This window comes from Oncorhynchus mykiss, chromosome 21 (genome assembly GCF_013265735.2).
Source record: "Oncorhynchus mykiss isolate Arlee chromosome 21, USDA_OmykA_1.1, whole genome shotgun sequence".
Taxonomy (NCBI): Eukaryota; Metazoa; Chordata; class Actinopteri; order Salmoniformes; family Salmonidae; genus Oncorhynchus; species Oncorhynchus mykiss.
The window spans coordinates 26,498,342-26,512,889 of record NC_048585.1 but is presented as its reverse complement, the minus strand read 5'-3'; the positions used below and the strand labels follow the sequence as shown (position 1 = coordinate 26,512,889).

The window sequence follows — 14,548 nt, the reverse complement described above, 5'->3', positions numbered from 1 at the left end:
TCGGACAAAGACCGTTCTCACTCAACGCAAAGCGCATTTCTGACATTTGGTTCCACCGTTAACATAAAGGAGTTGAAAGGATTGTGTTGCTATGTATTTCCACGGTAGCTAAGTCATGCCAAAAGGTAGAGTAAGAACCAAAAAGTATTCTCGGTGCACTCCGTAGGTGCCGAAAAGGCAGAGTAAAGGTTAGACGTCTTCTCCATGACAACAGTGTCACATCGCGGTTGTTGTTAAGTCAATCTATCATTGGAATGTGTTGTGTCAAGTTTACAGCAATGAGACTGAAAAGTTCCCATGCATTGCAGGCACGTTGCAGGTGTAGAACCTGTGAATAAACTGTGTGCTTCGTGCCAACAAAGAAAAGGGAATCATCGTTAGAGAATATAGATATCAGAGAGTAGAACGCAAACAGTACAAGACGAAAAGACTCGGTAAGAGAAACCCCAAAATGCACATCCTAGAAAACAATGGTCCATATTTCATCACTGGCTACACTTTTCATTTTGGTGACCTATGTTGATTGTTTGTAATTTTTCAGAACGCTTGTCACGATTATAATATAAAATATAATGCAAAACATTTAAACACAATGTCTATTTACAAAAATAACTCTCTGTTTCAAATAACGAGCCTTGTTAAGTTCTGTTTCTAAGCAGAATCAAACACAGTGGAATCAGTCATTAAATAACTCCTCAGTCTTGGGGACAAATTCTTCCTATGGCTACAAAAATAGACATCTAGCTGGAAATCATTTGGACTGTCAAAGTGAACACACCAAGTTGCATTTATGATAGTATTGTTTGTCTGTATAGATGTGTATAGTGGTCGTGGTTCCATTCACATACAAAATATAACCAATTGTAAGGAGAGAGAGAGAGAGAGAGAGAGAGAGAGAGAGAGAGAGAGAGAGAGAGAGAGACAGAGAGAGAGAGAGAGACAGAGAGAGAGAGAGAGAGAGAGAGAGAGAGAGAGAGAGAGAGAGAGAGAGAGAGAGAGAGAGAGAGAGACAGAGAGAGAGAGAGACAGAGAGAGAGAGAGAGAGAGAGAGAGAGAGAGACAGAGAGAGAGAGAGAGAGAGAGAGAGAGAGAGACAGAGAGAGAGAGAGAGAGAGAGAGAGAGAGAGAGAGAGAGAGAGACAGAGAGTCATGCAGACGAGAGAGAGAAAGAACCATTTACAAAGGAGACAAACATCCAATACAACAAACTCATATAATCAAACCCTCCTCCACACATCTTCATTTAAACGTAAAAAGAGCATGCCACAACATAAACAGAAGGATAAGTGTTACAGGTGTAGCAGAGACAATTGCAGTGGCAATGTTGAAAGTGATTCAAAAGGAGGGGTAGGTTCTGGGAAAAGATCACATGCCCTTTGGAAAGAGAAGCATCTCATCAGTGACTCAATATGTGCATGAGCTTTTCCCAATTCAACCTTTACAGGTTGTCAATAAACCAATCAACCATCAACCAATCAAATAATAAACCATCAACCGATCAATCAATAAATGTGCAGACATGTTCTGTGCTAAATTGTGTATTTCCATTGACGCCCATGCAGACACCGTACTGCCACAAACTCGGAGGCAGTCCCTGTTATAGGGAAACCGATTGAGTCAAACTGAAGGACTTTAAAGAGAGAAACAAGATATTGCCATCCTTATCTTTAGAGTGGCTTAAACAGGTATATGTATTTCTCCTTGAGACTACTTCCTTGTTGTGTTGTATTTCCTGGTGAAAATGTCAGTTGTCAATGCAGTCCTCCTTGGAAGATGAAGCGAGGAGGAGACTTGACAAGGGCATCGTGAGATAGGGGCATGGCATTGCCCATGTTGCCAGGGGAAACCAGCACAGTCATTTCCTGTACAGTGACTTCTGTTCTGTGTAGTCCTCAGGTAAACGCTCTGGAAAGGCTGGGGACTATCAGGACTACAAGCGCTGCCACGGCAACCACCGCCACCAGGTTCCAGCCTCCCTCGCTCTCCTGGTGGCAAGAGGACAGAGGACAGGGTTCAAAGGTCACAGAGGTTATTCATTCACAAGTTTTAACACACATACAGTAACAGCTCCTCGAGTTTGGTCAGATTAGCTCAAACAACCCCTTCGCTTTGCATACACTTTGGACACATCTATTTCCTCAACACACATGTTGGACAAAGGACTATTTTGTGCCTTACAGCCCAATAATTTACAGTTCAATTGGGATACAGACCGACACAACCAACCTGCACACTCTTTTGTGAGAAGAGAGAAGAATTGAGTGGTGTTGTTAGCTGCAGAGAGAGAGAGAGAGAGAGAGAGAGAGAGAGAGAGAGAGAGAGAGAGAGAGAGAGAGAGAGTGTGTGGGTGTGTGTGTGTGTGTGTGTGGTGTGTGTGGTGTGCGAGAGAGGGAGAGAGAGAGAGTTTAGCAGTGATGTCTCCCTGGAGCCCAGTAAGAGGATCCCCCTGAGTGTGGTGTAGTGTACTGACAGCTTCTCGCCCACACACACACACATACACACACACCCACACACAACTTGTGGCCATGTCATCCTAAAATGGACGCTTGACACTCTCATTAAAGTTTCTGAACCCTTACTACTCACTACAATAAAAGACAAACACTCCAACTCAGGCTAAATGTCCCAAGGTAAATAACCATACCTCATTCTAAATGTCCCAAGGTAAATAACCATACCTCATTCTAAATGTCCCAAGGTAAATAGCCAAACCTCATTCTAAATGTTCCAAGGTAAATAGCCAAACCTCATTCTAAATGTCCCAAGGTAAATAGCCAAACCTCATTCTAAATGTTCCAAGGTAAATAGCCAAACCTCATTCTAAATGTCCCAAGGTAAATAGCCAAACCTCATTCTAAATGTCCCAAGGTAAATAGCCAAACCTCATTCTAAATGTCCCAAGGTAAATAGCCAAACCTCATTCTAAATGTCCCAAGGTAAATAGCCAAACCTCATTCTAAATGTCCCAAGGTAAATAGCCAAACCTCATTCTAAATGTCCCAAGGTAAATAGCCAAACCTCATTCTAAATGTCCCAAGGTAAATAGCCATACCTCATTCTAAATGTTCCAAGGTAAATAGACATAACTCATTCTAAATGTCCCAAGGTAAATAGCCATACCTCATTCTAAATGTTCCAAGACCCCTTTCAGCTAAATCTGTCAGGGGCCATGCAAGAGAGAGAGGGATGGAGAAAGGGCTATGCCTCACTGCAGGCTGACCACAACACAGCATTCAGCTGGCTGGAGGTTGGAGGGAGAGAAGGTTTCTCTAAACCTCAGTTCCCTGGCTTCCTGGCTGCTGTCCCGCCTGTGGAGGTCAGGCAGGAGCAGTGGGTGTTGACATTAGCGCTGTGTCATCCATCTTGGCTCTAGTGGTAATCTCTGCACAGTCCCAATGGAGACATGAAAGTGTCACTGTGTTTCCCTCGGATAAGTGTGACGGACCACTCAAAAAAAAAGCCACCTTTCTCGGACGAAAACATCAGCGGAACAGGCGAGCAAGTGTGAAAGTCTCTTTCTTCTCTCTCCTTTTCATTTCTCTCTTACTCGCAGCTTTTCAAGTGTGGCGGCTGCTTGGCTGTTCCAAGCCAAGTTCTTAGTATTCTTAGAATCGGAGTCATTCCATTCAGTAGAGTCATAGTAAACACAGTGAATGGTGCATTTGGAGACTGCTGGGTGGGACTGAGTTATTGGACCATCTGCCTCAGTGACTCCGCTAACTCTAAGGTTGACGGCCCACCTTCAGAGGAACAAAGCAGACCACACGGTACATTTTGAGCCAGTTTACCCCAACGGGAGCCAAGTCGCTGACATCTGTAAAGTATTTTCGCCACCCTCTATTGACATTTTGGTTCTAGCCCATTTGGTGTTAATGTGGCTTTGGATGTTTATTGTTCACCATAGAGGTTGCGTTCCTCAAACAGATTTAGTTTGATTGACAGATCAAGGGAAACGTGATTCTCAGAGGGACAACTTACATTGTAAGACATTGGTCTATTCCACTGCAATAGCTGGTCTTTCCAGCACACGCTTATGCTTGAATCAGAGTCTTTATGTCAGTGGAATAAGGTACCCTTCCAAAACAGATCAGATCACTGTCAGAACTTTGAACTACGAACTCTAATAACATTTAACCATTAACCAAACCAGACGTACTGGCGCTATACATTCGCTTTCTACAGTATATCTGTGTGTGCAGTATTCTACATTCAGGCACACCCACAGCCAGAGGCTGAATAATCTGCATCTACAACAGACATTCAGCCTCTCTTAGAGGAAATAAGCGTTGACTATATATGATTCTTCTAGATAAAGAAAGGGCATGCCCATACCTGGTCCCCTCTAGGATGCCAGCTCCTCCCACCAGCACCATATCAGGGCCATTATTACAATCATTCCTATGAAGGAGATGGAGAGAACAGGGGGCTCAGACGGAGGAGTGCAGTTCTGGGGAGAAAACAAGGGATCGTGGGGGCATGAGAGAGGAGGAGGGAGGTGGTGAGAGAAATCACAAATCATAATAAAGTGAGACAAAAATGAAAGAATCACATATGGAGAGATAGATGAAGAGACAACAGATAGATATATGTAAATAAAACATCATGAGGTGATTGAGAGGTAGATAAATGAGATGACAGGCAGATAGACAGGTAGAGAGACCAATAGACAAGGACAGAGAGGGTGAGTGACAGAGAGGGAGAACAAAAGAAATAAAGAGACAGGCAGATTGATAATAAAAACCATATTGTGCAACGTTTTGTGGGGTGGTTATGGTAAACAGATTTGACAATATGAATGTGAATAAGTTTATAAATATGAGTTTTCAACAAAACACAGCCATGGCAACGATGAAGGGAGGGGAAAAACAGAAAGAGCATGGCATTAGAGCACATCAAAGATGGTTAAAGACAAGATGAACAACTTGTGTAATGGTTCTATCTTGTCATTTTAAGATCTCTGCCAACACTGAAAAGTGCTGCCTGTCACTCAAACGGTCACTCAGACAGAGAGAACCCTAGGAGTTGTAGGCAGCCCAGCAGTGTGGGTGAGGGGGTTTCGTCACAAGAGAAACTACAACTATGGAGGACAGGTGAGTGACATGAACTGCTGTGGTACTCAGGCTGGATGGTTTAAGTCCAAATTCTTGATAAGGAGACCACGTACACCCAATCAAATCATCAAGGGTAGAGTGGCTTGCTTATAAGCTCACATTTGTACACTATAATAACATGTGGGTTGATTAGTCTTTTTTGTTATTCAGTTTTCAACAAAACTCTGATTCAGAATTTCCTGGTTTTGATGGCATCAGAAAGGAAGAGGAAGAGAAAGAGGGTAGGGACCGGACTGTTTAGGTGGACACGGGGACAGACACTGGACAGGGCGACAGGACGCAGAGGACGCACACCGCCATTGAAGCAATGCATGTTGAGAAGAGGGCGGAAGAAGCCAGGGACCAAAGTCGAGGACACAAGAATAACTGACTACACCACTGGAGGCAGAGAGAGGACTGGAGGCAGAAAGAGGACGAGAGACAAGTCACGATTCCATGAGACATAGCTGTTTGACTGAGCTGTTGCTACTGACCCACATGCACACAATACAGGCAGACAGACAGACTTGATGCTTGAGGAGAATGGGTTAGTTAGCGCAAGTGTACTGTAAATACAGGTGTGTATGTGTATAGTTGTCTTCTCGTTCCCTTCTACTTACCTCATAACCAGCTCCTTCACCACCATAACCCTTCTTATAACACATGTGTAGTGTTTGTCCCCTTATAGGAACACTTGTTTTCACCAACTCATACACAGAAGAGGCCATCTTTTGTCGGCCATTGTTACCAAAGTTACCAAAGTTACCTCCCTCCGACCGCTGACCTCTCACCTGTGACTTCCTGCCGCCCAGCCTCTCTAGCTCCACCCTGCAGTGATGCAGTTCCTGCTCCAGCTCCGCCCTCTCCTTCTGGCTGCAGTCAAACAGCCCCTGAAGTTCCGCAAGCTCCCCCTTCAACCCTTCACACTGGGAAAGAGAGAGAGAGAGAGAGAGAGAGAGAGAGAGAGAGAGAGAGAGAGAGAGAGAGAGAGAGAGAGAGAGAGAGAGAGAGAGAGAGCATTTTCATCATCACATTGGCTTACTCTGTTTATAAGACTTGTATGTGTCTGTGTCCATACTTGTCTCTGTACTTGCGAGGACCTCTCCTCAGTCAGTTTGAGCTGGTCTCGTAGGGAGAAGACTTCAGAGGGTCCCCCGTTCCAATTGGTGATGGGCTTGCCATCAAACGAGATATTCTTCTGGATGGAGGCATCCACCAAGTGCCCACCTTGACCAGTCTGGGTCTGCCCACCCTGGGTCTGCCCACCCTGGGTCTGGGACAGGGTCATGTAGCCTCCAGCTTTCACTGATTCCTCATCCTGCCCAACACCCTCATCCTTCTGGTCTTCGTCCCCCTCCCCTCTCAAGGCCAGATAGACATCATTGGAGCTGTCATCCAGAGCAGAGAGATCATTCAATGTGTTAGCAATTTATAAGCATCATTCATCATGTGTGTGTGTGTGTGTGTGTGTGTGTGTGTGTGTGTGTGTGTGTGTGTGTGTGTGTGTGTGTGTGTGTGTGTGTGTGTGTGTGTGTGCGTGTGCATTTGCTGTGGTGTTGTTGATATCCGCAGTGCAGTACTCGCCTCATTACTGATTCCCTCTCAGCAACATTTATTCACTGGGAGAAAATTATACTGTGGGCCAACAATAACTCTCACAGAGTTTAAACAGATTTAACTCTGTCCCCTGGGCCAACCACAACTCTCCCAGAGTTTAAACATTAATGACATAACAGCTTATATGGTCAGATCACCCCATTACACTACAGAGTACTTTGCTAAAAGTGAACATAAATAATTGAAGCTTCAAAATTGATGAGCACTATCAGAGTACAAGAATAGAGTGCATTGAAGTAACTACTGTATTCAGTGTGATGTATTACAGTGCAATGCCGTGAAGGACCAACCACAGCTCTCTTTCATTCTGGGAAAACATGAGTCACTACTTCTGCCAATGAGTCTGAGATTTTTTTCTCTGAGGCTAACATTGGAGAAGTGCGTTGTGTCTTTCATTTGAGTAGATCTGGGTTGGAAGAGGGACTTGAGAATGAATTCAATGAAATTTCCTTCCTAATACGATGTCGCCACAAACCAAGATCACACAACAAAAAGTTATTTTTCAAAAACAGGAAATGACTTATGTCAGGATACAGGATCTTTTTTTTATTTACATTTTTACCCATTTTTCTCCCCAATTTCGTGGTATCCAATTGTTTTTAGTAGCTACTATCTTGTCTCATCGCTACAACTCCCGTACGGGCTCGGGAGAGACGAAGGTTGAAAGTCATGCGTCCTCCGATACACAACCCAACCAAGCCGCACTGCTTCTTAGCACAGTGCGCATCCAACCCAGAAGCCAGCCGCACCAATGTGTCGGAGGAAACACTGTGCACCTGGCAACCTTGGTTAGAGCGCACTGTGCCCGGCCCGCCACAGGAGTCGCTGCTGCGCGATGAGACAAGGATTTCCCTACCGGCCAAACCCTCCCTAACCCGGACGACGCTAGGCCAATTGTGAGTCGCCCCACGGACCTCCCGGTCGCGGCCGGTTACGACAAAGCCTCTGGTGGCACAGCTGGCGCAGCAGTACAGCGCCCTTAACCACTGCGCCAACCAGGAGGCCCCTGGATACAGTACTCTTACATACACAGGCTTCATCCTTACTAGTCTATGCATCCTAGATTTAGACGACGTTGTTTCCTAAGGCCTCACCCACATTAAACAATCCCTTCAAAGGGGACAAGAGGGGCTACTGTCTAGTGAAATGAAACCAGGCCTAAGTATGCTCTTACAGTAAGATCATTGATTTAATTTCCCACAGTGCTCTGCCGTGCTATGGCAGCCTGCTATATACAGTATAGCCACCTCAATATCAGGTCTGTATACAAGGAGCTCAAATGGCGATGTTCTCCTGTGTCTCGGTATCCCCTTTGATCAGAGTGGTGACACCAGAGAGCAGAGAGTGGAGGGTTTATAGGGAACTGTGTCAAGCATGTTATGTAAGAATGCAGTACTCACTGAGTACATAGAGTACTCACAGAGTATTGAGCTCTTTGATGTGCCACTGTCAGCAGCAGGACGTTAGCCCTCTGGATGGGTGTGTGTACCATGGAGAGATCGGCTATGAAATTGTGTGTGTTTGTGAGAGGGAGAGGTCAGTGTCTGTGTGTTGGAGGTACTGGGCTATGGCTGGAGGTAGGAGGTAGACTGCTAATTGCCTAATACTTAGCCTCCCTCTTTAGTTGTAAATTATTCATATTCACCAGTAGACTCGTCTACTGTGAGTCATCTTCACTGAGCTGTGTGTGTGTGTGTGTGTGTGTGTGTGTGTGTGTGTGTGTGTGTGTGTGTGTGTGTGTGTGTGTGTGTGTGTGTGTGTGTGTGTGTGTGTGTGTGTGTGTGTGTGTGTGTGTGCGTGTTCATCTGATTATAACCTGTTGTTGACTTTGTTTATAAACAGGTGTTGGCTTGTTGTGCTGCCTGTATTATGTATATTTTAAGACACATCTGGTGTATTCTCAGGTGCACAATCACACACGTGCATGCACAGACACAGACACATGCATGTGTGATGCACACAAAATGTACGGTTGTGTATTGTTTCTTTGTATTGGGGAAGAACGCTTTTACTGATATGTTAGTCCTCCAAGGTCTTGCCATTTCGATGCATGTATACTACTGTTGGCCAGTAGGGGGCATTAGACTTGTTCACTTCGCACTGGGACTATATGCGATCCTGCACCTGTGTGTTCTCATTATTGAGAGAACTTTGGCTTCGTTCTCCTGTTTCATAATTTATTTATTTTTCACCTTTATTGAACCAGGTAGGCAAGTTGAGAACAAGTTCTCATTTACAATTGCGACCTGGCCAAGATAAAGCAAAGCAGTTCGACACATACAACAACACAGAGTTACACATGGAGTAAAACAAACATACTGTAATGAAACAGCAGGGAGCAGGTTTCGAACCCTCGACCTTCGAGCCCGAGGTCCGGCGCGCTATCGACTGACCGCTTATAAACCCAGGGTCGTTACAATACAGTCAATAATACAGTAGAAAAATAAGTCTATATACAATGTGAGCATTTATCCTGTGTAACAGGTCAGTTCAGTGCAAAAATACACTGAATAGGACAATATAGCTTTGTAACTTGCCTGTTGAAGTGAATGTAATGGTTTTGAACAACATAGCAATTGCATAATTTGGTACAAGACAAAAAGCGCATGTCAAGTGTGAAATGTAATGATGGCGGTGCATTCCTTTGATCGAGAAAAAAAAGAGTTGTTAACTGGGTAAGACACGCCTGACAATGTCCTAATGGTTTAGAGAATTTAATGTTGTAACTGTGATGTTTAAGAACCTTGTAATTGTTGTACTATAAATGTTAGAAAAACAGTTTTTGGCTAGCTCCGGTCAGCTTTTGGCTAGCTCCGGTCAGTTTTTGGCTAGCTCCGGTCAGCTTTTGGCTAGCTCCGGTCAGCTTTTGGCTAGCACCGGTCAGTTGGTTGCTAGCTCCGGTCAGTTGGTTGCTAGCTCCGGTTAGCTTTTGGCTAGCTCCGATCAGTTGGTTGCTAGCTCCGGTCAGTTGGTTGCTAGCTCCGGTTAGCTTTTGGCTAGCTCCGGTTAGCTGTTTGCTAGCTCCGGTCAGTTGGTTGCTAGCTTCAGTTAGCAATATGGTAGCTTGTTCAGTCATTTTCCAATAATTAACATTAATCTCATTTGCAATATTATTGTCTTTCTATTAACCTTTCTTACACGGAGTGAATGTATTTTGAGCATGGGTATAAAATAACTTCTAATGAGTTATACCACCTTAAAGGCTTGCATCTTTTAGAGTCTCCCATGGGGCTATAGTGGGGAGCAATCAACTACATAATTATAATCTAAACAGGTGAATTAAGTTAAGCGTAAATGTGTTTGGGGTATAAATGTAAAGAATTTGAAGATGTGAATTGGATTGAAATGTAATATTTTTGATGTATGTTTGATATGTGTATGAACGAATATGTCAGGGGTTTATGAGACAGATTATTAAATACACTTTAACAACAACAAAAAATGTTGAAATACAACGAAAAGACAGAAAAAGACGATTTGCCCTTGAGAGAATGTTGAATAAAATAATCGAGAGAACCTTTGAAAGAGAAGCCACGTTCTCCTGTTTCATAATTTATCCTGTGCTACAGGAACTATCATCTGCTGCACCAGTCCCAAAACTGGGACCTATAACACACACACACACACACACACACACACACACACACACACACACACACACACACACACACACACACACACACACACACACCTCCTAGTTATGTTACACACACACACACACCTCCTAGTTATGTTACAGGGTGTATACTGTAGGAACGAGATCACACTCTCACACATCCAGACGACCAAGGAAGAAATGTCTTGGGGATAGAGATGGAAGAGACAAAGGCTTTAAAAAGCCTCTTACGTTTACCTGTGTGATCTTGTCTTATCTGTGGACTGACAGCTTGTTACTGATACATCAGACCCCAGACAAAAAGTTATGATAGATGATCTGCAGACAATAAACAGACGGTAGGTTTGTAGAGCATTGTGGGGGTCCCCAGACATAGAGAGCCTGTGACTAATTGGTCGGCAGCTTGTTCGACTGGCTGCTCGGCCACTCACCCGGCTCGCTGCTGCTGTAGCTGCTGCAGTTTGTGGCTCAGCTGTTTGTTTTCGTCCTTCAGGGTCTGACACTCGTCTGAAATCGCATGACACTCCGCCGTCAACTGGCTTACCTCACCTGGAACACACACACACACGTACACAGGGTCACATGAGTGTGTGCTGTTTTGTCTTGGTTGTGTGTTGGGGTGGGAAAGTTGACGCACTGAACCATGTTAACAATAAGTAGTCATGGTAACAGATTCCACAGGAAATGGTGTGATATGGCGAGGAAGGTAGTTGAGGTTTTGAACAACACTGGTTCCACCATGGCCCTGTAACATATTAGTTTAGATAGAGTCCTGAAATGTGTTCAGGTGTAACAGAGTTAAGAACGTGACGTAAGCTCACTCCACAGCGAGCTCAAAATGTCTGCCAAAAAAAGCTATCCAATTGGTGTTTGCGAACAGAGGTTCACTAGATCGAGACTGGTATGAAACAGGGACAGTGGAGGACGCTACAGTATACTGTTAGCAACACACAGACGTTGGTTGAGAGGCTCAATCCTCCCCTGGATGAAGGTGGTCAATGAGTGTGGGAGAGTTGAGGATGAAGTCTGAAAATAACCAAGTATAAGCTTACCTTTAAACACGACAGCACTATAGCGCCAAAGAGCTCCTCTTACAGGTGTTATAATTAGGAATGTTGTTTGTAATGTTGCAGGGCAGCGTGTGTTTATGTGTGTATACCTAAACGTGTGCACGTGTGTGTACACCTGAAAGTGTGTATGTGTGGGTGGCTATGAGAGAGGTTGCCACTTCTTGTTCAAGATCCTGATTTATGGCTATAAGAATAGCCTAATGTGTTTATGTGACTGGGTGAGGTACAGTACACTTAGACCCACCACTGTATCTTGAGCACAATCTCATTGACCCTTTCTGAATCCCTGTTTTCCTTTACTTTTATAGTCCTAATTCTGTCTCAATACCACCTTCTCCCCCGCCCTCCCTCCCTCTCTCCCTTTTCTTTCCTCCCTCTCTGTTCTTCCCTCTTTCTCTCTCTGGCATTAGCCCTGCTGTTACACAGGCTAATGAAAGTCATGCACAGGCTGGAGATGCACGAGGATAGAGCACTGTGAACTGCCAATATAATACAGGTCACACACATAGAGAGAGAGAGCCTTTGATCGAGTAACCCTGTGTTACTCATTCTGCTAGATAATATGTTATGTCCTCATTATACTGAATACATAAAGTAGGGAGAGAACAAACCAGAAGAGGTTTACAACACTGAGGAGGAAAGGCCAGGGGGGAGAGAGAGACAGAGACGGAGAGAGACAGAGAGAGAGCGCGCAGTACCCAGGCTCTCTTCTGAAAATAACCAATTGAAAAAAGCAGCTCTGGAAAAATATGGGACTTTAACTCATTTATATCTACTATTGGGTTGGTTTTGTGTAGGGCAGAGTTGTTTTTCTACTTATTAGCATTCAATTCAAATAAAGGAGTAGCAGCCATAACAAATGAGCACATTGAGACAGAGAGCACAGTACAACTTTTAAAAGCTTTCGCCTGCTTTCTGGACTTGAGGGGTTTCAACATTAGAGTGTTTGAAGGAGGAATCAGTTTTCAGTCTGCATCATCCCTACAGAGGCCAAGACAGATTGCGATCCTCATTTTCTCCGAAACAGTTTGTTACTCATCAGGTTGAATTTATTTTTATTGGCCTCTTTTATTTAGTCTGGGGAAACCCATCGAGACCAACGTCTCATTTTCAGCACAACAATACAACAATAGAGAAATGATCACTCTAACAAAGATTTATTTTTTATTTTTTTTACTTTTACAAAAACTACAAATTACAACTTTCAACATTACAACCACAACAATCTCTTCATTCACTCAAAAGAACTGCAACTCTCATTCAACACATCTAATACTCGAGCCATGAACTACCCTGGTGGCACCAGAGAATCAAGCGGTAAGGAGTTCTGCAGCCTATCCAACAATGGGGGGCATTAAACCTGAAAGGGGATCTACCTAGATCGTTACGGACTAGCGGAACCGCGAGATAATCAACCCATCAAACGGAAACAGAGGCTGTTGGCTTTCCTCCCTCTTGTTTGAGTACACACGGTGGTGCTGTGTCATTACCATACTGTCCTAACAGTATAGTGGTGACACCTTGAACTCTCCATGCGTGACTTCACCAATAACCATAAGCCTGCGATCAATAACACTCATAAATCCTCTAAACATTGCCGAAGTGTGTTTTAATGGAGAGGTCTAAAGACAAATCTGGAAACCCTGGAGTCACGATGATGACTCCCAGACTGTCTCGTATTTACCCACAGTTCTCTGCTGCTAAGAAGGCCTCTCTGCCAACTGGACCTGTTGAGTCTATTGGATCCGGCCTACAGTTTTAAATGGATCATATTACTGTGCATACTGACTGGGATTTTCCTCATCACTGATTGGTTTCCATTGCTTCAGTGTTATGTATGGAGTGGTGTACTGGATGGGCAGGGAATGTGTGTGGAATGGTTGTGTTTTGAGTTTGTGTACAGGGTTTAAGCAGTGTTGCAGCTTGTGTGGTGTTGTAGTGGTTAGTAGTTTGGGTTAGATGCAGGGTTAGTGCAGTATATAGTATGATAGTACCGTCAGTCTCTCCCTCCCTCCTCATGCTCTTCATACTGATTTCAGCCCGCAGGGTGGTGATCTCCAACTCGTACTCTTGGGCCGTGGTGCGGAGACGCTGCAGCTCGGCCCTCAAACGACACAGCTCCTCCTGCAGGGAGGCGATGTCGTTCTCCCTCTCCGCTGCTGCCTCCTCCCCCGCCTGCTGCAGAACCAGCACCTCCTCCTGGGCAGACCTCAGCTCCTCCTGCACCTCCCCCAGCTCACTCTCCTTCTCCTCCTCCAGAGAGTCCATCTCCTCCTGGACTGAACGCAGCTGAGCTAGAGGGGGAAGGAAAGGAGAGAAGAAGAGGAGAGGAGAGTTCATGTCAATCTGTAAATCAGAACAGACAAGCAATGTTGACTTGTACTCTGTCAAGGACCTTTTGTTTCAGGAAGGTCTGGTAAACACTCTAGTGAACATGTCCTGGCTGCAAAGAGCAGACACAAGAGCTGAATGAGCCAGGGATATGGGGAGGAGAGTGAAGAGGGAGAAGGCAGAGGAGAGGGACAAGGGCATTAGCTCTGGTCTGGGCTTTCTATCTCTAAAGTAGAACCCCTGTCGCCTCACCTCTCCTCATTAATCACACACACATACTTTACTTTTAAAGTGAAGAGAGACTGATGTGTTTACAAAGACATGGCCAGAGCTCAAGAGGCCATGGCTATATGGCAGTGTCTGCAGACCAGCTCTCTTACCACACACTGCACAGAGGAACCACACACCTAGATTACTTCTTGGACCACAACATTACGAAGATGTACAGTCTGGGCAGTTCTGGCTCAGACAAAGCTACTTACTTACTTAGTTATAGTGTGAGGTACAGTATCGTATTGTACTGGACATAGGCTTGTCCTGGGTTAGGGACAAAAGGCGTCTGGGCTCACCAGAGCAAGAGGGCAATTCTTGAGCACTCACACAGTTGTAGAATACGTTCACATTCTCCTCTTCAGAACTTTCCTTACAGGAACATCAATCCCCTTCTGCCTTAATGTTTACAGTAATTCAGCCAATCACATGGCCTCTCTCTGACGTCACATGGCATTCTGCCTTGGGGTTGCCGTTATGTGGAGCACACCATGTACGGAGAGTTCTCTCCCTCTCTCTCTCCTTCCCCCTCAGTAGATGGGAAACACTGGCGT

At 44.7% G+C, this 14,548-nt stretch overlaps 1 protein-coding gene across 5 annotated transcripts in view; it reads right to left on the bottom strand.

Annotated features, from left to right (window-relative positions):
• Positions 1-1,721: 1,721 nt before the first annotated feature.
• The window catches only part of LOC110500156 (coiled-coil domain-containing protein 136), a 61,912-nt gene continuing 49,085 nt past the window's right edge, over positions 1,722-14,548 (bottom strand). For 3 of the 5 annotated variants that reach the window (XM_036957484.1, XM_036957483.1, XM_036957485.1), the window contains exons 5-10: positions 13,388-13,687; positions 10,755-10,872; positions 6,169-6,478; positions 5,882-6,016; positions 4,333-4,447; positions 1,722-1,985 (exon numbers count right to left, since the gene is read on the bottom strand). In XM_036957484.1, coding sequence (XP_036813379.1) covers positions 4,343-4,447; positions 5,882-6,016; positions 6,169-6,478; positions 10,755-10,872; positions 13,388-13,687 — 968 coding nt within the window. In that variant the 3' untranslated portion in view covers positions 1,722-1,985; positions 4,333-4,342. The remainder of the gene's footprint in view (positions 1,986-4,332; positions 4,448-5,881; positions 6,017-6,168; positions 6,479-10,754; positions 10,873-13,387; positions 13,688-14,548) is intronic. The other 2 variants (XR_005038561.1, XM_036957486.1) reach the window with 2 other exon arrangements.